Genomic DNA, 22,166 nt, shown 5'->3' with positions numbered 1-22,166 from the left:
AGACTGTAAATGCTGCTATTCTTCCTGCTGCAGGATTTCTCTCCTGCAGACAAACCCTGTCTGCCGCCTCCCCTTCGCGCTCCGAAACAAAAGCGCCGGTGCCAGTTTCTTCTTAATGAAGTCCCGATGGAGGAAGGCGCGCTCATGCTCGAGGTCTTCTTTTTGATTGTACCATGTCGAGAAATAGCCGACGTTTCCGCCGCCTGGCTCCGCTGCCTCCCTGGCGTGGTCTCGTCTGCGTTGACGAACAGGCTTTTCATTGACTCTGCGGTCGTGTGTGGCATGTCCAGCCTCCGACCGCACGCTGGTGACTGCTAGCTTTGGCGCGTGGAGTTCAGATGGGGTTAGCGGGCTCCAGTGGACCGAACTGTACAGCTTGGTCTCAGTGAGGGAAGGCCTCGGGAGTCATGCAGTAGTTATCCTTTAGTTTTTATACCAGTTTTTTCTTCATTTAGTGTTCGCTTAAGCCTCGCTAAAGTGTTTGGGTTGTTGTTCCGCGCTTAACCTCTGACCTTCCTCTGACACTTATCTCCTCATGAACCCCCTAAACAGCTTAATTGCTTCTCTAGTTAAAAGTGCCTGAAGCGACACAGATCACATGTATAATCATTAACAACAAATTGCTTTTATTGTGCATTATTGCGAGCAATTTATAAGAATTCAGGAGACTATTTAGGAGTTGTGTTCATGGATCACATTTGGGAACAACGCCACGGAAGAACTTCGCTCATTGAACGTCTTCTGCGTCTCCGTCTTCTCGAAATAGAAAGTTACTACACCGCCGTGCAGGCTAAATTGAGAATCTTATCTTAGTTTATATTTAGAAGCCGCGACAGCATCGCAACTTTACAGGTGTGTGGTCGAGATCAAAATGAAGACACGGTTAGAAGACGGGTGCAGAGAACTCACGCAGTAATGGAGCATTGACTACTAAGAGGTCACAGGTTGGAACGTGGCCACCAGGTCATTTGTCCCAGAAAACGGGCCGTGAGAGGGCCGTAATCACTTTGGGCCCTCTAACCTTCACGATGATATGCCGGCGGGGGGGGCCCTTTGGTGATTATATTGTAACGGGCTCAGATAAAACTATCAGCGGCCCTGATCCCATCACAAGATTGTCTCCAGTTTAATTGTGTTATTCAGGACTCAACAATGAGGCAAAAAATGAAGGGAACAAACAGTTCACTGTTTCATTTTAAGGCCCCTTCTCATAATAGCATTTAGATCAGACGGCATCCATGATCTTATTTTCAGGCCAATCAGAAAGATTAATGTGCTTTTTATTCAATGTCCTCTTTTGTTTCCAAAAAAAATTCAACATAACCTCACCGACGAGCACACGAACAAACCCTGAGAACGATTCAGCCAACCGGAGGGCAACGTCGATCGGACGAATGACTTCAGGTGGCTCGTCCCTTTGGATAGCCCCATGAACAGCCTATGAACACTAAATGATATCAATCTGCAAAGTAACTAGTAACTACAATTATCAAAAAAAAAAGGAAGTATGAAGTAGCAGAAAAAGAAAATACTTAAGTGGAGTAGCTCAAAAGTGTACTTAATAATTGTAATTAAGTAAATTGCACTTCTATCACTGGTTATTTTACATTTTTTTGTCCCAAGATTAACATCTTGTCACCATGTCGCCAACATGTCGTGAATAATGCAACTCGACTTTACAGCCAGCAGCACACAAAATGAGGTGATCGTGCCAAAAAGAACGAACTTGAATGCAATGATGCACCATCTCAAGTCTGGCTTTTCAAAATTGAGTTCAAAGATCACAGTTTATATTGTGAATCATGATTGTGATTAAACAGATCGAGATATCATTTATTGGCCTATTTGCAGCTGCATTGTTTTACAGCTGTGAGATTAAAGAAGTGATCTGTTGTCATGCGAAAAAAACAACCTCTTTATTGTCTTGAACTGCTTGTTGGGATCCGAAGCGACGAAGCATCAGCGCAGCGATCTGCACGGTAAAGACAGAGACTCACAGATGGATTTAGATGTAATCACGTAATCAGTGCAGAGGTCTGTGTGTTTGGGTGCTCACTCAGCGAGGGTCCGTGGAGGTGTGGTTTGGTGGGTGGGGTCGGGGTGTACACATAGCACATAGCAGGGCAGGGCAGCAGGAGAGTCTTCCTTCTCCCTCCAAAGACCACTTTGTAGTGACTGACAGTTTCTGACATCGTAGCCCGCGGGCAGGCATTTTGCAAGAGCCGGTGAAAAAAAAAAAAAAAAAAAAAACAGAAGCAGAGAAAGTCAGAGAGAGCAAAGGGAGGAAAAAAAAAAGAAAGACTTGAACTGATTCAGTGGCTTGAACACTCCCAGTTAAGTACAGGATCCCTCACTGTGAAGCGGTGTTTTCAGGCAGTAAGAAGAAGTGGAACTCTAGAGACAGAGACGACCTGCAGAGGCTAGTGTGGCGTTTGTGATCAGGGAGACAGATCCAGCGTGGAGATGGAGCAGAGATTCAGAAACTACTCCTCTGACAGTATGGGCAGTGACAGGGTCTTCATCGAGGACTCGTACTACCAGGGGATGCTGAAGGCCACGGATCACAGGAAAGGTAGAGTTGTATTATTTCAGGAGTGCTGGGCTTAAAGGTGTTTTGTATTTGACCTGCGACTGAATGCTTTGATGTAGAAACAGAACTTCTAGATCAGTGAAATCCAGAGTTTTTAGTTTCTTCTCAGCTCACTGTTGAAAATCAGTTGTATCTTCTCTTCTTTAATACGAAGAAGCGGTGGTTTCATGTCTAAAACAGTGGCGTGTTGTTTTGTCTGCGGTGGTCTTCTGCCTCCCTACAGTCAAACGGGACACACCCCTCCATGTGTCACGGCTTCTACTCTTTTTTATTGGTCAACTGTGCGGACACCCATTCTGAGAACAGACTGAGCAGCGCAGATATCTGAAAGGACTTGCTTACATTTTTCTGGTTGGTTCAGCGAAGAAGGAGTGGGCGGAAAAACTTAATATCAGGATCTATTTGATCACAGTCACGATAAGGTTATAAATGTTGTGTTTCTAAATAGAAACTCTTTTTCAGCTTTTTATTCCTTTTCCTGTCTGTTGGCTGAAATAGCACAGTTGTTTCTTCCATGTTAAAGCTAAAAATACCTTTTAAAAGTAAAAGAGAAGACAGAGGCCAAGAAGTAACATCAAGATCTGTTTAATGGCAATTATGATCTTTTATTCTTGATTTTGAAATGCCCTGCAGACTGTAGCTGATGACTTTTGGCCCTATATTCTTTTTGGGCCTGATTATCGAAAAAGAATGTGCTAACTTTACTCTGATCCAATGTCCCGCCCACAACAAAATATGATTGGTTACAAGTCACCATGAATAGCCTATGAACACTAAATGATATCAATCTGCAAAGTAACTAGTAACTACAACTATCCAAAAAAAGTATGAAGTAGCAGAAAAAGAAAATACTTAAGTGAAGTAGCTCAAAAGTGTACTTAATAATTGTAATTAAGTAAATTGCACTTCTATCACTGGTTATTTTACATTTTTTACACCCAAGATTAACATTTTTTTGACTGCAAATGAAGATCTGTTCCAAATCTGCGTTATCTGTGTCCCATCAGTCGACGCCTAACTTGCACCATTCAAACACAGTATTGTTTTAACGACAGTTCTTTGGTGGCACACACTCGTCATCTGCCATGTTGCCAACTATAACACACGTTGGATCAGTTGGCAGCGTCACTCTGTTGGTGTTCTCACGTAGAGCGGATTTTCCAGTCAGTGATGTTCGTTGCTGTTTTAAAAAACAGAAGTTCCCCCGAGAAGTGTTGGTTACTAATTAAAAAGAGACATTATGTGACAAACAACTTGCGAAATGACTGCTCGACTGCAGATGTTTTCCCCCCCAAGTGTTAAAAAACTAAATGATATTAAATAAAACGCGTTGTCTCCGTCTGTGTGACACTCACACATCACGGCTGCATCGCTGGCTAACGGAGTGACGGGTTGATTTTTCAGATATATAACCAGACAATGCCGTTCTTTCAGCAGCCCTCGTATCTCACACCTCATCTTTAAAAAGTGTCTTTGACTCAGAGGATGAAAGCAAACATCCACAGCTCAGTTTGCTGCTCCGGGCTACGAACCGTCGCCGAGCGAGCACGGTATTTGTGAGAGGGATCAGCGAGGGTTCTGCTTTTTCTGGGGCGTGACCTTCGCTGGTCTGAGATGTGTTCTAGCTTCTGTCTGGCCTTGAGTCCTCACACTGTCAAACAGTTTGTCACAGGATTTATCTCCTACAGAGGAATCACTTTTCCGTTTTAAATCACACTCGCATGCAGCGTCACATGTTACCGACGAAATGACTTTCTAAAACGTCTCTGCTTTTGAGGTTTATTTCACTTCTTCTGAAAGCGGGAAGTCACCAGCGCGGGTGTGTGAGTCACCCACTGAGTGTCACTCTGAGCTGGGCGTTGGCACCGCTGGATGTCGTCCTCTATGGTTTCTCTGTTCCCTTTTTTTTTTTTTAAATCTGATCACTTCTCCTCACTCGAGCTTTGATCTAATCCCACTGTAATCGCACTGTGTGACTGATAAGACAGTCGCACAGAATGGCTTCACTGTCTCTTCTGCAACAGTCGGTCACAGTATGTTGTGCGTTTGACAAAAAGCCTCTTCAGTCGTCGGAAGGGCCGCCGTGAAGAGGTGAAAGTGTTCTTTTTGGCTTTTATCTCTCCAGAGTCGCTGCGTGGGCAACGGCTTTGAGGGGAAAATGTAGCATAACATCTTCGGTACCTGCTGGTATGTCAGAGGCCTGTTCAGAATAACCAAACGGTGACATTAAAAACCAAAACAGCGACAGACCTGCAGGGTGGGACATGTGCTGATCGGGGGTGATTTACTCGTGTTTAAGTACGGCGCGTTTCTTGCTTGTTCTGACCAAACGATGTAAGACCACCGTCTGCAGCCGCCGTCGACGTCACATGTTCGCCGCTCTGTTTTCAGGCTTCGGGGTCATAAGAATATTTGTCAAACTGTTTACAACTGTGGGAAAACTGTGCGAGCGATGTGTCCCTGTAGGGTCTCGTCACATGTGGGACCATGGCTGTGGTTTTTAGATGTTCTAGCTCATAAAATAAAACTTAATTTTGCCTCTAAATCAGTGCCTCCCGACTCCCATCGCTTCATTCACAGCGATAGATCATTCGCCTCGTCTCATGCAGGCTGATTTTTTTCGCAGAATGGAAAATGTGTTTGCCGGAAGGTTTGACATTTCGAAACAAGCACGTTTGGAAAAATAAATCTGTGTGAGGAGTGAAGCCCGGCCCTGTGGATGGATAGGCTTCCTGTGCCGTTCCTCTGGGCAGCGGGGGTTAAGTGAGTCTGCTGCTGAGGCGGCTCTTAAGCTCGTGCGGAGTTTCGTGGAGGGGCAGAGAGGCGTTGTCCGCGATCGCCCAGCAGTTTCGCCGGCATCCTGTCCTCCGCCGCCTCCTCCAGGGTTGACAAGCGGAGAGCCAAGGACAGACTCTGCCTTACTTTATGAGTTTGTTCAGCCTGTTGGCGTCTGTTGCTCTCAACGACAGACTGATAGAACATCTGGAGCATCTGGTTGCAGACATTAGAGGCGCTATCAGCAGTAATGTTTAGTATTAAAGTGGTTGATTTACGCAAGCTTCTGTCCGTTCCCTCCTCAGATGAACGGGACCGAGTCCAGAAGAAGACGTTCACAAAATGGGTCAACAAGCACCTGATGAAGGTAAGAACCTCACTTCAGCAACACTCACTGTTAGAGATACTTATTCGCTCCACAAATGTACATTCTGCTCGACTGTGAAACAGGAAGAACTTCAGCTCATCTGGAGTTTAAAACTCACCCGGAAGCACTTCAGCTGTCCTGAAGTGACCTCGACGTAGATCTGTTTCACATTCCAGCGGTTCCTTTAATGTCCCACCTGGTTACAATAGCTTAAATTACACAAAGAGGGTTCCTCAGGAGGTAACAGACTGTCTGATCTGATTGTGTCGCTGTGCTGGGAAACGCTACGTGAAAGCAACAACGGATAAACTGGAAACAGATCAGAGGCGAAAATCACATTTTGGTTCTCCGAACGTCTCTCTCGCTCCTCGGCGCCGTAAAATCCACACATGCTGTTTGTCTTAACTGCACGAGTGTGAGGCAGTGAGTCACCAGCACCTGGGCTCGCTTTAGCGTTCATGGGCCGGGCTCAGGTTTCACATCTGGGCCCCAGACGACCAGGGTGGTTCCTCAAAGGCTCTGCAGGGGAACAGGAAGCTCCAGGAGCGACTCCTACACCGAGTGTGGAGCCGAGATCGAGTTGTGTTTACAGCCCCGATACCGTAAGGCAAGAGTTCAGGACATGACCCTTGAAAAAGGAGGCACTTCCTACTGTGTGCGTCGTACGCAGGCCCTCGATTTAAGTAGGCAGGTGCAGAATGAAGAGCCGCTGCCACATGAACAATTGTTTTCTTTATCTTTTATCTTTAAACTTTAGAATGATGAATAAGTGAATATCTTTGAGTTTTGTGCTGTCGGTTAAAAAAAAAAAACAAGCAATTTAAAAAAAAGGCACCGTGACCTGATCTGTAATGAGGATTTATTTTACCTTCTTGTGTCATTTTATAGACTAAATATTTAATTAATTCATTAAATGATAAAGATATCAATCTGTTCTTGAACAAAATAATATGTAATACATGTTGTAAATTGTAGCAAATGCTTTTAAAAAGATAAGAGAGCCTAGATTTGGGTGGAAAAACCATCTTACTGAAGCATTTTTGTTATCAGAAAATGTTTCGGTAATGAATTCATTTGATTACTGATTCATCTGAAGATTCCTTAATTGAATCAATACATTGTTAAGTCTCTAACAACCACTAGTTCAAAACCTCAATATGTTCAGCAGCGATAAATCCTCACAGTTGAGAAAAGTTTTTAAAAAATCCTTAGACAAGTAAATCAATAATCAGAAATGTTGTTTTGTTTTTTTGCTTTGCTAATCTTCATTAAATATTAGCTCCACAATATTGCCAACTGTTTGTGTTAAAGGTGCAGTGTGTAAGAATATTAGTTTTAAACAATGTCAGGTCCGATATTGTTTCAGAGACGTCTTTGTATTGTGTTGCGCCGATATCTACTGAAGTTAGCATGCTAACAGCTAGCCCCATCCATTTCCTGTGAACACGACCAAAACTCGCCCGTTGCTCCTCGCTCCCAATCGGGACCGCTATCTGCATGGCTAACTGAGCTAACTGAGCTAATAAGGTTCTTTTTGTGATATTCTGAACTCTTTTTATTTGGACTATGAGTTGCCTGGTGCACAGTTCTTACATATTGCACCTTTAAGAGTTTTCTAAGACAAATCTTTAAAACCGCTCAGCAAATAGCTCTTGTTATATGATGTGATGGCAACAGGAAAACAGAAAACAATGCTTATTTTGTAGCCAACACCCATGTAGTGTGTAATAAGGATCTCTCTGGTCTTTAATTACATGAAAAAAGCCCAAATTCCAGATGTGCGTGCTTACAAAAAGTGCCTTTACGTTCTGCAGCCCACCCTGATCATATTAAGAGGAAATGTTTTTAGTTAAACTAAACGACAGCGTGACTCTACCTGAAGTATTCTGGCGAGCACTGAGGCTGACCAATCCTTGTTTTCACACGGGAGCTCGCTCGTGTGTGTTGGGCTGTGAGGAATGTCCGCCGTCCTCCATGTGCGTCCTGTGGCACGAGATGACTCACAGGCTTTTGTCGCCAGTCGCTGTTTCTTTGTCGGCAAATCCCTTCAGATTCGGGTCCAAAGGGCTGGAGCGGGGTCGGCGAATCTGGCTGCCCCTCGAGGCGATTTTGGACTCGTGGTCACAACACAGTCATGGGATTAAGTTATGAGGCCAGGAACGCTCCGTTCTCTGTGGTCAGCTGGCTCAAAAGTGCCATCTACTGCAGCATGTCTTACATGAATCCTCAGATTGTTTAACATATCCCACGTTAATCCAGAGCAGATGTCTTCTCCTTAAACAAACACTGAAAATGATTTGTAAATGAAATCGGACGATTAGAAAGCAGGAAGCTGTCTTTGTCTAACGTATGTCAAATCAAAAAACAGCGTCTGCGTGTTTGTCTTTTGTTCTTTCCTCTCCCTCACGAGTCCCTGCAGTTTTATATCTTCTCTCATCAATCTGTTTCTTCTTTCCATCCTTCATCCTGTCCTCCCATCCTTTCCCATCAGCACTGGAAGGCCGAGGTAGGTGCTGTCTGTGAGCAGAGTGCTGAGTGGACACAATTCAATCCTGCCTGCATGTCTGTGTTAACAGTTTTACTCCCTCCGAGTCCTCCACACGTTTCTGCAACAGTTTCTAGCAGCTAAAAAAACAAACAAAAATAAAATACGGTAAAGTTCAGGTCTCATATCATCCCTGTTGGTTACGTTATGATACTTTACCTTTCAATTTTTATTGCCGTGATTAGAGGACACAGCAACATCCTACGTCCTCTATGGAAAGTCTTGACTGGGTGTTTGTTTATGACTCATCATCTAACCACTCGTGTTCCCTGCAAGTTTCAAATTAGTGTGTTAAATGATACTTGGCTTCCATGACCCCTAGCACATTTATATATTGAACATTTTTACTTTTTCAAATAACTGAAATGTGTCTAAAAAAATACACTTTAAGCTGAATCTAGCTGAAAATTACCTAAAATAATGTCATTTATTTAATATTGATGATTTTCCGCTCATCACTCCTCGGTCAATCGCAGTTGGTCAGCTAACAATATTGCTGCATTGGATTATTTTGTAACTTTTATAGCGAGAGACTTCAACATATTCGAAACTCCACGAGAAAAACTACAAAAGGTGAGGCTACAATTATCCATGCTACAGATGCTGCCAACTTGTTTATACATGGCAGTACTACTGGTTATTGGAGGCCAAGTTTAATATGCAACATAGTTTTATGCGATATAAGTAGTTCTGGCTCCTTCTTCTCAAATCAAATACATTTTTAGATGGCCCAAAATCGATCGAGGTGTCCATAGACCCTCGATTCATGTGCGGAAAAACTCTCTATGAGCAGGAAAATCACTGAAGACCATCCACAAATATAAATTATAAAAATGTGGAGCCAGCTGCCACAGTTGAAGACAGACAGGTCACATGAAGGGATCAAATCAAATGTGTTTGTGACGGGTGTGACGTTCCCCTCCCAGTATGTATCTGGAGTTGAGGTGGTTCCAACTCTTCTTGTGTTATTTGTACAATATACTGACCTGATGGGAGACTGCATGGATCAACAACATGTCGCCTACATGTTTAACAGAGTGTCCCCTCTCTTCTGTCCTCAGACCCAGAGACACATCACCGACCTGTACGAGGACCTCAGAGATGGACACAACCTCATCTCCCTGCTGGAGGTGCTCTCCGGAGAGACACTGGTGAGCTCCTGGTGACCTTTGACCTTCAGATATCAGGACATCCGCTTCTGCTGTAACCCCCCCCGTGTCCCGTCCAGACCTTCTCTTCTCGTCCCCGCTCTTCTGTGACTTGATTTGCCGTCATAACTGTTCTATTGTCCCGTCTGCTCATTGTGACCGGGCCTTAATGCTAATCCGGGTCAGACGTATTATTTCTCTTGTCTCTTGTCTCCTCTCGTGCATGTGTCGACTTTAAGTCTGTGGACATTTCAGAACATGCTGGCGTTATGCGCACTCTTTACTTTACGTTGAGAACACACTTTAAAAACACTAATTTTCATTCTTTGCTTCCATCTCGTAACCGTTCTGCACTGACCTGTTTGACCCCTGGTTTTTTCCTTTCTCTAATTCCTGTTTGCTGACCTTTGCCCTGACCTCTCCCTTCCTCTGCCTCTGCCCTCCTTCTCTTGCGATGCTCTTGCTGTGGTAGCCGAGGGAACGTGACGTTGTGAGGAACGTGCGGTTGGTGAGTGGCGCCTGGACCGTGGCTGGCCGCCGCGTGGCATGTGTCACCGCCCCAGGTGGCTTCTGGGTCGTGCATGATGACAGTCACACTCCCCTGTATTGTGCCTTTTTCCTGTATCAACATCGTCCTCTTCCATTTTTATCAGCGAGAAGTCAGGCGTCATGTTAGGAGAAGAGAAGTTCTAGTCGAGGTTTTAGTGGAGTTGTTTCCGCCAGTTCTCACTCGCAGCACGTCAGATATGGCGGCCTGGTCGCTGGGCCTGCTCTTGTAAGTACAAAAGTAAGTGCGTCTAAATCATTTAAAGAGCAGGAAAGATCTGAGCTGGAGGCATAAAGGGCATTTTGCCTGCAGGTGTCAAGACTGATTTGCTTTGACGTTATGTAAGTCAGGTAAGTTACCTGAATTATGTAACGTACGTTGCGTAAGTGACAAGACTCAACTTTATGTAAGCAGCAAAGTCATTTTAACCCAGAGCATGATTTTTTTCCAAACTGTAATATGTCAGAATATGCTAAATATTTGTCAGGAAGCTTTTATTTTGAAAGTCTAACTTGACCACTGAGCTCTCCATGTGAAAAAACCGAGGGGCTCTAGTCTGAAGTTTAAGACCGCTGACCAACCTGTCATGTTTGATGAGATGGGAGTGAGAACACTTCATGGTAGTGACTTTTGGGAGGGAATTACAGTGATTGTATCCTTCAAAATAAAATAAAGTTATTAAAAATGGCGTAGGGGAAGTATGAAATCAGTCTTTAGTTATTTTTTGCTCCGAATCACTGATGTGATCCTTTTTTTAAATTCTCAAAACATGTCAGGGGTGAAGTATTGGGTTCCCTCACTGTTCTGAAAGCAAAGGCCATCACCGCAAGCTGACATGTTGACTAATTCTCATACCGACTCAAAGCTTAAAACGTGGAGCACCTTCTTTGCATGTCATGGCCATCACTCCTGGGGGGACTCTGTGGATGCTGCTCGATCGGACTGCGCCTCAGAATCAGATCTAAGGTGTTAGGGCTCAGAGAGAATGAGGAATGTGGCTGAGGTTTGTGGGAGTCACTGACATTGCGTTATCATTCATTACCTCCGCTTTCACCCGCAGACATCCTGGCTGGTCTGTTAATGCATTTCAGGGTCATTTTTTGTAGTGGTGGGACCTGGCGGAGGTCCGGCTTCAATCACAACCACGCAGAATTTGAATCACCCTTCAAATTTGCTGTATTTTTAGTTTTAAGTTAAACGCCATGACCGTTATGACTTTAGAGTAGAATAGATGGTTGTTTATGAACACACAAGGTGTTGCTGGACACTTGAAACACCCGCTCTTCAGTCATGGGGGCTCTTGCTGTTTGTTGGTCATCCAACCCTGACGCGTTCGCCCCTCCTGATGTTCGGCGTCCTCTCCTCTCTTGCAGCCGCGGGAGAAAGGCCGGATGCGCTTCCACAAGCTGCAGAATGTACAGATCGCCCTGGACTTTCTCAAACACAGACAGGTCAGAGAACAGTGACACTTTTAATGAGCTATTCTTCGTTTCAAAACAATTCAGAAAGCTGTTCACAGTGCAAATAAACTGACCACTGAATATCCGTGCCCCTTTCAGGTCAAACTGGTCAACATCAGGAATGACGATATCGCGGATGGAAACCCCAAGCTGACCCTGGGGCTGATATGGACCATCATCCTTCACTTCCAGGTAATGTGGGACACTTTTAAAGATGTGATCTGGAACATATCCACTTAAGAATGGCTAAACCTTTGTTATATCTTCAGTTGAGTTGTCCCGGATGTTTAAAACTAGCGTGGCGAGTTGACTCCTGCGGTGCCCACTTAGCTCCACCTTCTCCTAAAGCAAACACAACTCAAATGTGGTGATTTGTCAACACACCGCCCTCGATGTCGTGCTGATTTTTTCCCCCCCGCGTGGTTTTGAATATCGATATTTTCTGAAGTTCCTGAATCGAAGTAAGAAATTCCAGCAGTTTGACCGTTTGAATTCAGTGTGAGCTGACTGCGCACTGTGGGGAAAAGCTGAATCACATTTCCTGAACCCGACATGTGGTGTTTATCCTCTAGTCTGCACGTTGGCGAGCAGCGTTTGTTTCATACAGCGTACTTTCATTACATTGTGATTAGTTTGCTTCCGCTGCTCTGTGGGGGAAAAATCAGAGTGCCGTTTCCCTCTTTGGTGTTCAATCATCGGCCTCGGCGCGGACCGATGTTGACACAGCAGTTAGAGTACGGTGCGGTCCAACAGTCGATCACTTCCAAATGGGCTTTATTGGACATTTGGCAGCACTCGGGCTCTTATACACAACTACCGCCGGTTCTCCTGTCCTTGAGTGCACCAAGACTAAACACTGAAAAAAGCTATTCATTCATTTTTATTTTTTTTTCATGGAGGATGTTCACAATTTCAAAGCCCTATTTTTAAAACTCTTTCCGTGGTCCGGTGCAGCTCTATAGGCCGCTGTTAAATCTAAGCGTAGCGGTTTCATTCAAACATAAACAGTATATATGTAAAATCGCTCGTTCGGCAGCAGAAACCACACTGGAGGAAAACATTTGTGAGTGATCAAGACGACCTCCTGATGGGAAAGAGGAGTGTTTGGATGTTCTTTTAGCAGATGTTTTTTTTTGTAGATTTTTGGGAAAGAGAGTGGGAGTGCATGAAGAGGCTTTGATGCTATAACGGGTGTGATGGTTGTGTTGGGATGCGGATGTGGGATCCTGCTCCCGGTCCTGTGTGACTCAGTGATTCCCTGGAGACGTGGGGCGTGACAGCTCAGTGGAAGCAGGAGAAACCATCTCTGAACACAGTTGATAATGAGGTGAAAAAACGAAAAAAACGTCCGTGCCGATACACTTAGTCACCGGGCAGCTTTTATTTCCTCCGAACAAACCCGCAGTCTCTTTGTCTTGGCACATGCGATTCATCACAAACAATGGCGAGCTTCCTGCGAGCTCCCCAGGTGCAGCTCGCAGTCCAATAACGCTCAGGTGACTCGTTTGAATAAAGGGCCTGGTCCGTGACAGGAGAGGTTGGGGGGGGGGGGGGGGGTTTCTCTCAGCACTGTTAAATAGAGGCTGCGAGGGCGGAGGTCCTGTTTCCATCCAGCTTCTGAGTCACTGTGTGCCCACGTCCACGCTGCAGCGCCGGGGTTTCCCTTCGAGAGGGAAAATAGCAGAAGGACGACATGCCTTCTTTTTTTTTTCCCTCCTCCACCCTTTCCTGCTAAAAAAAAAATAAAAAATTAGTCTGTAAGTAAAATTGCTAGTTCTGCTATGACTCATCAGCGTAACTAAAAACACTGAAAATAGTATGTAGTGGTAATAAAGCCGCACTTATTCCAGTAAAATAGACTGTGTTATTTATCAGGACTGGAAGTGAAGCTAATGCAGCGTAGATTTAATCCACTTTCAGATGTTTTCTGGGTTTTTTTTCTAAAGGTGGCACAAGTCCACACATTCTTTCCTCAAGTAGAAGTACGGATACGTGTGTATTGATAATAAAGTAATCAAGTACATGCTCTGAAATGTACTCACAAGTACATAAAATAAAAAAAAGTCTCCCACTGAAGGATATTTCCTCTCAAAGCTAACTGGAACTCACGTCATATTAATACAATGCAAAGGCTCCTAGACTTAAAGGTAGAATCAGTAGGATTTGTCGCAGCTGTTCCTAAACACACCACAAAGATTTATTGTTTATTGTTGAGTCTCATTCCCAGGACGTCAAATAGCCACACTTTGAGTTGGAAAAGCTTCCAGAGCAGAAACAAAAGTGAAAATAAGAAATTCTGCAGGTTCGAGACACTAACACACATTTTCTCCTCATTCCAAGTTGTTTCGTCTTGTTACGTCTGCCGTGCATGATGTGCACTGACAGGTTGAAATAATAAATAATAAAAAGGTTAAAAACAATACATAACTCCCCTCATATGCATTAAAACAAAAGTGACAAGCCTGTTTTGAAGATGTGCGGAGGAGAAAGTGCAGATATTTGTGTTCCAATGTAGAGAGGAAAAGCAGAAAACTTCACTACGATAACAAGAATTTTTAATATTTTGTTACTTCACTATACTCTGGGACACAAAGGCAATAAACACTTAAGCTAAAGTTGCAGATGTCTCTTCTGAACTGGTCGGAGCCTGTGGCGGAGACTCAGGTCAAACACCTCACTGTTTGAATCAACACTGTAAACTTTAATGGTTTCCTGTGATTGTTGCGACATTTTTACAGCTTGTACCGAGATCTCTCGTCGGGCCCCACCCATCTGCTGCGGCAGACCAAAACAAAAACATGGACTTTCATGAGTGCCGCTCTCTCGCATGTGATTACAGATGCGGCGCAGGCAGCAGCTGCTGGGTGACGGATTACAGCAAAGCGGCTCCACCGGCTGCCAAGTCAAATTGTAGAATCCTTGTTAAGTCTCTGAGTGTCAACACAGGTGAAATACACCTGTCTGGATAAAAACCTGTGATTCATTTTTCCTCGCAGCTCTTTGTAGTCCTCTTTCTTGCAAAGTAATATATCGCTGCAGGATTTTCTTATTCAGCAGTGGGTTTTTGTGACTCATAGCTTCGACTCGCAGATCTTAAAAGAAGAGGAATTAGCCTGCGGAGGTTCTTCTAAACAGTCCAACGTTCATTTGCAGGAGCCAGAGGGTTTTAATGAGATGCTTTGTTTCGGACCTGCGGTATAAGTTTGTAAGATCGGTGACTCATTTTCACTCTTAAGAGTTCAGTCTCGCTCACATATAATCACAAAGCTCTCCAAAACAGTGAGTGTAATTGATTTCATGTGCCCTCCGAGTGAAAGCGGCGGTTGTTCGTTGAGGTCGTGTGACTCATCTGGAGTCTGGAAGAAATCAGCGGGCAAAGTGGAAAAAAAAAAAGAAAAAAGTTTTCCTGCAACTCATCCAACACTCATATTGAGTACGGGAATATGAGAGAAGAAGCAGTTTACCATGAAAGTCTTATATATTGTGATGAGGAAAAGGTCTGTCCGATCCAACTATCTCCACGTGATCAGCACCGTAAACTCATTTAAAAAAATCCTTCCGTCCAAAATGACTTGCGTAAAGTTTTTGCGTCTTCATCCCGGTGTGAGCTGCAGAGACACTTTAAACTTTAAAAATAGGACTAAGGGCGATTTGACCACTGAAACACACGTCCTGTATGTTATGTTCCTCTCTGCTCCTTCTGCGCCTGATGTCTCTGACTGTATCGCACCGTGTCCTCCCTCCAGATCTCGGACATTCAGGTGAACGGTCAGTCGGACGACATGACGGCCAAAGAGAAGCTGCTGCTCTGGTCCCAGCGGATGGTGGAGGGATACCAGGGCCTGCGCTGCGACAACTTCACCACCAGCTGGAGGGATGGCAAACTCTTCAACGCCATCATACACAAACACAGGTGAGGCCGATGTTAGAGCCAGGAACTAAGACTTCAGGGGGTTTGAGTCAAACTATGTGATTTAAAGAGAAAGGACCTCACGGAGACTTGTTTTTTCAAACCACACAGAACTATTTTCTGGTTCAAAAAGCTTGTCTGGACTTGGAGTTGAAAATAACCTACAGTTAGAAAGGTCTTCTCTGCGACCTTTTGCAGTTCATCCTCTATTTATTGCAGTGTGTTCAGAGGCAGGAATGCCAAATTCCTATTTGAGATTTACAGCAGCAAACCTGACTTGTCGGGACAAAAGCTGTCGGCAGATTATTGTAAATCAAACGGAGATAAATATCAGCTCAGTCTGACTTCAGCGCTCCAGTGCACTGATTCAGTAAATTCCTGGTAACACTTTTTGATTTCAACCCCCCCCCCCCTTTTAAAATTGATTAGTAGTTTATAAGCAATAAGAAGAATATGATTTAATGTGATGTAACTGTGAGCAGATGCCAAATCAAACACTGAGACAAAACCTGAATCCTTTAATCAAGCTGCTGTTTATAAGTAACGAATGAACTCTGACGCCCGACGTGTCTTCACAAGTTTTCAACAGATTTATAACAAGTTTCCAACCTGCCTGATTGAAAACGGAAATGTTGGAAAACACCCTGAAAGGATTTGTTCATGCAGGTCATCGTATTTAATTAAACATTTTAAAGCGGCGTTATCGATCAGCAACTCTTTATACACGGTATATAGATGCAGACTATTAATAAACAACTAAAAAACACATCTGTTATGGTTTTATAGAATGGTTTTCGATGTTGGCAGCTCTTCACTGTGGGGAAAATAGTATCATAGTGTCCATTGAAGCTTCATTCTCTTGCAGAAAACAGTAAATCTGACAGTAATCGTTGCGTGAAGATGCTTGAAAACTTTCAGCAGATGCTTCGACACTATTTTCCTGCTGTCATAAGAATCCGTTGTACCCTACACGGATCGCAGCTGACCAAAGGAAGTCTTTAAGTACGATTAACATCCATCTTTCGAGGCCGCAGGAGACGCCCCATTTCATACTCTAAGTATATATTTTGGGTGGAGCTCCACTCTGAAGTTTTTGTGCCTGCACAGACAAACAAGCCCCGCAGGACCGTTCTGTACACGCCGTATAAATAACATGTACAACCTGAGTTGGCATCATTCAGTGTGAGAAGAGAGAGCGAGGGGGAGAGGGAGCCCGTTTTGGCGGTGTGGGTGTATCACACTAATCTGAGAAAAGGTTACCCTGGAGGTATGCTCGCTGGGAGCTTGGCAGGTTGTAGCAGATCACAGGTACGCTCGCCACTCCGCCACAGATCCTCTCTGGGTGGAGGACGAGCGGGACGTGCAGAGATTTTACGGCTTGCTGTGAGGAGAGATCTGGATACAGTCAGGAATGGGGCTTGAGCCAGGATGAAAATGAAATCGACGTGAAGCTGCAGCAGAGTTGATTTTCCTTTTTCGTGAATTTTTGCTGAACATACTAAGTCACCTGGAAATCTTCGGTTCCTGCGAGAATGTTGAAGGTAAAGAGGAAGCTTAGCATGAAAAAGAGGCGCCTGAACAGCGCCTCCAGCAGCACGGTGGGCTCGGTCAGCGACCTGGAGGACCGGGTGGTCATGCTGTGCGAGGACGTGCCCAACGAGAACTCCTTCGACTCGGGCCGAGGCTCCAACAGCGCCGGGGCCCGGTCCAGCCGGGGCTCCCAGTGCGATGAGCACGAATCGGGGTCGGAGCAGCGCTACATCCACCTGAGCAGAGACCGACACTCCTACAGACAGGCCTGCTACGTGGAGCGAGAACCGACCCGGGCTCAGACACAGTACTACATCCAGAGAGTGGTGCAAGTGTACGAACACTTGTTTAATTTAATGCTTTCTTTGTGTCCTGCAGTATCTTTCTCTCAGGTATTTGTGGGTATTAGAAGTGCTTTTTCTCCTTGGATGCTCTGTGCTTGTGCCTACATGTTATTAGACCGCACTTATCCTCCTGGCAGAGTGCTCTCAGAGGGAGTGTGTCTGTCTCCTTTGTCAATAAAATGATACGGGAATTTTAATCTCCTCTGGCAGTGAGGACTCCTGTATTTTCTTGCCCTTTCTGGTGTCAGGACAAACACACGATTAAACCCGCTTCCAGCAGCAAAACGTGAACTATGCAAATATTTTGTAGCCAGCGGCCATCGTTATTTGATTAACGCCTCGCGGGTGAAAAAAAAAATGTGCAGAAAAGAAAAGTAAGGATGAAGATCAGTTTTCTGTCTTGATTGACAGTAACAGCGGTGTAATTTTCACTCGTTTCCACTCTCTGCTCTCTCCGGCTGCAGGCCCACTCTGATCGACATGGGCCAAGTGTACCGACAGAGCAACCAGGAGAATCTGGAGCAGGCCTTCAGCGTGGCAGAGAGAGACCTGGGCGTCACCAGACTGCTGGACCCCGAGGGTGAGAGACACCTTCAGTCGGGGAATATTGGAGCTTGTGTGCATTATCGTGCAGCGTAGAGTCCACACATTCACTTATTAGCTCTGCTGAAGGGAAGGAAAGGGCGGTTGAGACAGTTCAGTTGTAGTTTTTGATATAGAAACGCTGTTTTTTAACTGTGTTCCCGCTCTACAGATGTGGACGTGCCCCATCCGGATGAGAAGTCCATAATCACATACGTCTCCTCCATGTACGATGTCATGCCCCGGGTACCAGACGTCCAGGATGGTGTCAAAGCCAACGTGAGTCCCCCTCGTCCTCATCGTCCTCATCGTCACTTCATGTATTTTGCAGCAGAGAGAGGACTAAGAGATTGACTCGAGTTGAATCGAACTTGATTGTCTGTGTGCGTCTGTGCTTCAGGAGCTGGAGCTGCGTTGGCAGGAGTATTACGAGCTGGTCACGATGCTGCTGCAGTGGATCAGACACCACATCCTCGTCTTCGAGGAGAGGAAGTTCCCCACCAGCTACGAGGAGATTGAGGTGAGTGGACCGAGGGCTTTAAGTCTAAGAATAACAGTGGCGATGAAGCCGGTGAAACATCTCTTCATCCCGTTTCTGATCTGCAGGTTCTCTGGCGTCAGTTTCTGAAGTTTAAGGAAACGGAGCTTCCTGCAAAAGAGGCCGATAAGAACCGCTCCAAACACATCTTCAAGTCGTTTGAGGTGAGTTTTTCATCAGCAGCTCCAATAAATCTGGGTTCTGTCATGAACTCATCAAGACCACAGGCCCCTATTAAACATACAGTCTTAACCTTAAGTTTAATGTCAGCCGTCTACAGACTCGTCTCGGGGGCGTTCTTGGTTGCAGTATGTGCTTTAAGGTTAAAGCAATTATGGTTTTTTTTGCACTATTACCAAGACAAATTCCAGTTTTACGCCTGACAGTTAAAATCCACTGATGCCCTCGGGACACTAGAACTGTGTGAAGCCTTCACTGACAGTTAGGAGATTAGAGTCTTGTCATTTCCAAAAACAGTAATCCAGGCACAAGCCAAAACCTCAACGATATTATTGTTTGCATACCTGCAGATCTGTCTGACTTACTAATAATTTGAAATATCTATTAAAACTTAATGTTTGAATTTATCAAAAGAGAATCAAAACCCACTCAGTTAATCTTTATCTTATCTTTATCTTTATCTTCTTTCGCAAATTTTCATTCGACAGAAAATCTTTTTCAATGTGATAAAGCTTAATTGATTCTCGGAGGGAAATTCAGGTGTCATAGCAGCAACATCAGTGTGAAAAAAAAATATATGATTGTCCTTATATGAGTATAAATGAATATATGAATGGGAGAATGCAAGAGTCCACGCAGAATAAGAAGTACAAATGTCAAAATGTCACAGGTTACAGCTTGATTAGTACAATAAATGTGATCATTTGATGCTTTTTTTTGTTAAAAATGGTAATAAATAGAAGATTTTAAGTGTTTTGACTTTAACTTAAATCTTGCAAAATTAAGATTCCCATTTTTCCTTTTTTTCTGATATTTTAGAGATGTAACGATGAATCAAGAAAACACTTATAATTATATAATTACAATAATTGACGATGGAAATAATGGTTGCTTGCCTCTTATGTTGCAGGGTGCAGTTCAGGCCGGTCACGTCAAAGTGCCGCCTGGTTACCATCCCTTTGACGTGGAGAAGGAGTGGGGTCGCCTGCACGTCGCCATACTGGAGCGAGAGCGACTCCTCCGGACAGAATTTGAGAGGCAAGCCAGGAAACAGTGTTCTGGTGCCAAGGCAACCGGGACACTTTAAAAAAAGTAGTGGTTAGAAAACCACAAGGTTTTTTGTAATAATAAAAAAAACAGGAATGAGTCATCAGACGGTTGCTGTGTGCCCGTGAGGATGACTCATGTCCTGGTGATGAAGTCCACTTCAGATGTAATGAAACTGAGTTGGCTTTGTTGGTTGGGAAGTTAAAAATCACATTAGGGCAAACACATGACGACGGCTGCCGTCGCCAAATCCAACATCCTCGCAATCATCTGGCCATTTAATATCTTGTGTTTGTTTTTATCACAAGACTGGCAGGGCGTAGCTTTTGGATTTTGTTTTTTTTTCCAGAACTTGTAAAAGGTTCTGTGCAGAGTTTGGGAAAATATCGTCTCTTCTTCAGCGGGCAGAGAGAGCTCCATCATGGCTTTCATGCATCAAGGATACGAGCTGAAGTATTTGTTCCGCCAGAGGACGGAGTGAGTGTTTATTCTCACCTTCAGCCTTCAAGTTGACTGATTTAGTTTTGCTGTCAGGAGACGGTTTCTACTTGAGATAATCACATCAGAGGCAGTGAAAAAGGAGGCTAATTCAACCGGGAGGAAATCAGGTAATCTACTCTTTCTGAAGTGCTTGTTGACCTTTGACCTCCACCTTTTCCTCTGCAGGTTGGAGCGACTTCAGAGGGTCGTCAGTAAAGTCCAGACGGAGTCAGGCGTGTGCGAGGAGCAGCTCAACCAGGTGGAGACCCTGCTGCAGACGGTGAGGCACAAACCTTTAACGCATGGTGTTTGATCAGAGCTCGCTGTGGGACGTGCAGTGCTGTAAACTCTGTGTCTGCGCGCTGCAGGACGTGAGGATGATGAGCTCGGGGAAACCTCCTCAGCACACGGCAGAGATGGAGGCGGATCTGGAAAAAGCAGAAGGAATGATTCGCTTCCTGTTCAACGACGTGCAGCTGCTCAAAGATGGACGCCACCTTCAAGCGGAGCAGATGTATCGCAGGTGCGAATGAATAAACTAAGCAAACTCTGCACATTTAACTTTAAGTATATATTAAATACAATATTTACTTTCATGTTAATATATATATATTATTTACATTTACTTATACTTTTTGATACTTTAATACATTTATTCCCAGACGATAACTTTTGCTATTACTACATTCTGGAGGCAAATATTTTACTTTTTACTCTATTACACTAATTTAATAGATTAGAAGTTACTAGTTATTTTGCAGATTACATGTTGCATCAGAACCAAAGCAGCACATTTTCAATATACAGTTATTTTATCAGCAGTCAGACAAAAAAACACTGATTTTAATAATCCCAAAAACTACTGAACAATAATTGGACCGTTTGACAACACAAACACTATGTACACAGCTTATTAATAAATGTACATGTATGTTTAATTTAGTTGTACTCGTACTTTTAATATTTACATGCATTTATATCCAGACAAGTACTGTATACTTAAAAAAAAGTTGAATTGTTGTTTCTAGATAAAAAACAAAACAAAAAAACAAGATTTTTACTGAATTTTAACCTTAAAACAGCCTTAAATATTCAACACTAAATAATCCAATACTCAAATTAAGACTTTAAATCTAAATATAAGATTATCTCACTTATTTAGAAATATACTTTCAAGCCAATAGCCAATATTTTATAAATTAAACAGAGAAAATGAGAAAATCCTGGAATTTAAGAGTTTGATTGAGTTAATAATGAACTGATTATTAAATATTGTTGATTTATTATTATCATCACCTGTCCTCTGCCTCCAGAGTGTACCGCCTCCACGAGAGGCTGGTGAACCTCCGCAGCGAGTACAATCTGCGCCTCAAGTCAGGTGTGACCACGGCGCAGATCCCCATGACGCAGATCCCCCTGACTCAGGTCCACATGACTCAGGTCCACTCCGCCCAGGTCCTGCAGCAGGCCCCCATGAGGGTGCGGCCCGAGCTGGATGAGGTCACCATGCGGTACATCCAAGATCTGCTGGGCTGGGTGGAGGAGAACCAGCGCCGGGTGGATGACGGGGAGTGGGGCTCCGACCTGCCCACCGTGGAGTGCCAGCTGGGCAGCCACCGCGGCCTGCACCAGTCCGTGGAGGAGTTCCGCTCCAAGATCGAGAGGGCGAAGGCTGATGAGGTAGAAACACCAACAACAACAACAACAAGCATGGTGGCCTACTTTTCAGTTTTATGATGTGTTTTTGGTTTAATCGTCTTTCCTTTTCTTCTTCATTACTGAATCGTCTTTTATTGTATATTGTCTGTGTTGGTTCATATTAATAATACATTACATATAATATGCAATGATTGTGCTGCTACTAGAACGGGACTCTCAAAACTGAAATTTAGATCTTCTTTAAAGCTCAAACAACGAATAAAGTGCAAAACAAACATGTTTATATTTTATTTTATAACCGTGCAGGGTTTCTAATGTTTCCTCTCACCTCTGCCTGATCCAGAGTCAGATCTCACCTGCCAGTAAAGGTGCATACCGCGACTATCTTGGGAAACTGGAGCTGCAGTACGGCAAACTTCTGGTAAGTTACAACAGAGCAGTGAGGGGATGTGACTCAGTACATT

At 44.1% G+C, this 22,166-nt stretch overlaps 1 protein-coding gene across 22 annotated transcripts in view; it reads left to right on the top strand.

Annotated features, from left to right (window-relative positions):
• The window catches only part of pleca (plectin a), a 112,002-nt gene that overhangs the window by 67,167 nt on the left and 22,669 nt on the right, over nucleotides 1-22,166 (top strand). For 8 of the 22 annotated variants that reach the window (XM_030412731.1, XM_030412739.1, XM_030412744.1 and 5 more), the window contains 16 exons: nucleotides 5,671-5,732; nucleotides 8,224-8,238; nucleotides 9,339-9,428; nucleotides 9,898-9,933; nucleotides 11,346-11,423; nucleotides 11,532-11,624; nucleotides 15,179-15,345; nucleotides 17,681-17,796; nucleotides 17,971-18,077; nucleotides 18,199-18,318; nucleotides 18,405-18,500; nucleotides 19,427-19,554; nucleotides 20,230-20,323; nucleotides 20,412-20,566; nucleotides 21,357-21,723; nucleotides 22,046-22,123. In XM_030412731.1, the coding sequence (XP_030268591.1) occupies nucleotides 5,671-5,732; nucleotides 8,224-8,238; nucleotides 9,339-9,428; nucleotides 9,898-9,933; nucleotides 11,346-11,423; nucleotides 11,532-11,624; nucleotides 15,179-15,345; nucleotides 17,681-17,796; nucleotides 17,971-18,077; nucleotides 18,199-18,318; nucleotides 18,405-18,500; nucleotides 19,427-19,554; nucleotides 20,230-20,323; nucleotides 20,412-20,566; nucleotides 21,357-21,723; nucleotides 22,046-22,123 (1,802 nt within the window). Of the gene's footprint in view, nucleotides 1-2,260; nucleotides 2,573-5,670; nucleotides 5,733-8,223; nucleotides 8,239-9,338; nucleotides 9,429-9,897; nucleotides 9,934-11,345; nucleotides 11,424-11,531; nucleotides 11,625-15,178; nucleotides 15,346-17,680; nucleotides 17,797-17,970; nucleotides 18,078-18,198; nucleotides 18,319-18,404; nucleotides 18,501-19,426; nucleotides 19,555-20,229; nucleotides 20,324-20,411; nucleotides 20,567-21,356; nucleotides 21,724-22,045; nucleotides 22,124-22,166 lie in introns of those variants that run through there. The other 14 variants (XM_030412732.1, XM_030412742.1, XM_030412747.1 and 11 more) reach the window with 6 other exon arrangements.

Source organism: Sparus aurata, chromosome 3, assembly GCF_900880675.1.
Source record: "Sparus aurata chromosome 3, fSpaAur1.1, whole genome shotgun sequence".
Lineage (NCBI taxonomy): Eukaryota > Metazoa > Chordata > Actinopteri > Spariformes > Sparidae > Sparus > Sparus aurata.
The sequence above is the reverse complement of the archived record's forward strand: the minus strand, read 5'-3'. Positions and strand labels throughout refer to the sequence as shown.